This window comes from Aureococcus anophagefferens (genome assembly GCF_000186865.1).
Source record: "Aureococcus anophagefferens unplaced genomic scaffold AURANscaffold_354, whole genome shotgun sequence".
NCBI lineage: Eukaryota > Pelagophyceae > Pelagomonadales > Pelagomonadaceae > Aureococcus > Aureococcus anophagefferens.
The window spans coordinates 5357-7101 of record NW_008705877.1 but is presented as its reverse complement, the minus strand read 5'-3'; the positions used below and the strand labels follow the sequence as shown (position 1 = coordinate 7101).

The 1745-nt window shown below is 73.8% G+C and overlaps 1 protein-coding gene across 1 annotated transcript in view; it reads right to left on the bottom strand.

Annotated features, from left to right (window-relative positions):
* The window catches only part of AURANDRAFT_68765 (hypothetical protein), a gene marked incomplete at both ends in the record, with an annotated part of 34536 nt that overhangs the window by 27773 nt on the left and 5018 nt on the right, over nt 1-1745 (bottom strand). Inside the window, one exon of the mRNA XM_009044492.1 lies at nt 199-745. Coding sequence (XP_009042740.1) covers nt 199-745 — 547 coding nt within the window. The remainder of the gene's footprint in view (nt 1-198; nt 746-1745) is intronic.

Below are 1745 nucleotides of genomic sequence, written 5' to 3'. Positions count from 1 at the left end.
CTTCCTGGAGGCGCCGGAGGCGCGGTTCGGCGCCGTCGGCCCCGGCGTCGTCGGCGCGGCGCGCGCGGCGGGCGACGAGGACCCGCGGGCGCTGCTGGCGGCGCACGCCGTCGTGGAGACGCTCTACGAGGGCCGCGTCGCGTCGCTGGAGCGGCTCGTCGCGTTCTACGCCGCGTTCCACGCGCTCGCCGCGAAGACGAGCCGCGCGAGCGGCTGGCTCTGCCTCCTCAGCTTCGACATCTGGCGCAGCCAGGCGGGCACGCGGGTCGCGACGACGCCCGCGCCGGCGTCGCCCGCGGCGCCCGTCGACGGCGGCCGGCCCAGGGACGACCTGGAGCGCGTCGCGACGACGGACCAGTTCCTCGCGAGCCTGGACGCGTCCCAGCGGGGCTCGGGCGGCTGGCTGAACCGCGCGCTCGACGCGTCGCAGCGCGGGTCGGGCGGCTGGCTGAACCGCCCGGCCCGGTCGCGGACGGCGAGCGACGAGAAGGGTCTGGACGACTCGCGGCGGTCCTGGCGCGACCTGGCCGCGGGCGTCGCGGCCGCGCTCGGCGTCCGCGAGAACCGGTCCGTGTCCGCGAGCTTGGACGTGTCCGCGTACGCGGCGCTGGACATGGACCTGAGCCGCGGCGGCACGCCCTGGGGCGACCACGCCCACTTCGCCGCGGCGACGGCTTTGGCCGTGCCGACGGCCGCGCCCTCCGCGCCGTCGAGCCGCGCGTCGTCGCCGGGCCCGGGCCTCGACCTCGACAAGTCGCTCAGCGGCGACGCGCCGCTGTCCCTGGGCCTGGACCTCCAGCGCGCGGCGCCGCCGGCGGCGCCCCTGCCCGTCCGCGCGCTCCGCGACGCGTTTCCGCCCATCCTGGGCGTGCGGCCGCGCGCGTCGCAGCCCACGGACCTCGCGCGCCTCGACGAGGTCAACAGCGAGAAGACGAAGAGCCGCGACTCCCTCGAGGACCTCGACGTCGTCCTCCAGGACTCCTTCCGCCAGGACCCGCCGCCCGACGACGACACCGCCGCGGGCGCCGCGGACGCGGCGGCGCCACTGGCGTAAAGATCTCTAGCTGCTCCAGCGCACTGGGAAGCCGATCCGATGGGCAGCGCCCGACTTTGGCCGCGTTCGGCGGCTCGGTCCGCCGGGCGCCCCGGCGGCCTTCGAGCCCGCGCCGCGCCGGCGGGCGATCTTCGACGCGCCGCTCTCGATCTACAGAGGCGAGCACGATTTCGGGGCGAACGGGGCCTCTGGATCCGGGCCATTTCGACGCGTCGAGGGGCGATATGTCGGTCCTAGGGCATCGATTAATCAGCGGCGCGCGGGGAATCGCGAAGGAATGGTGTCACGACGGGATTCCCCGCGTGCCGCTGATTGATCATGTCCATCATCACGCGCGCGCGCGTGGCAGCCCCAGCGGTGCGCGTCGAGCGTTCCGAGTGGTCGTGGCGGTCAGCGCCGGGCCCAGAGGACGATCCACGCGACTGGGGCACTCGAGGGGTGTCTGAGAGGGTCTCGAAGCGGTCGCGGGTGTCCCCAATGCGCGTTTCTCGGGTCGTTGACCAGGTTTGAGCCGCGGCGCGCGTCGTGCTTGGCAGCCCGTCCACAGCCGAGTTTCGGCATGGATGGCTGCTTTTCAGCTTTGGTCCTCCAGAGGACATGTTGGACGGACCCCTGATGCGCTGGGGTCCAGCGGGAGGGTCGCCAGGGGGTGTTTTGGCGCCCACCATAATCACTGTTCATGACTACTCAA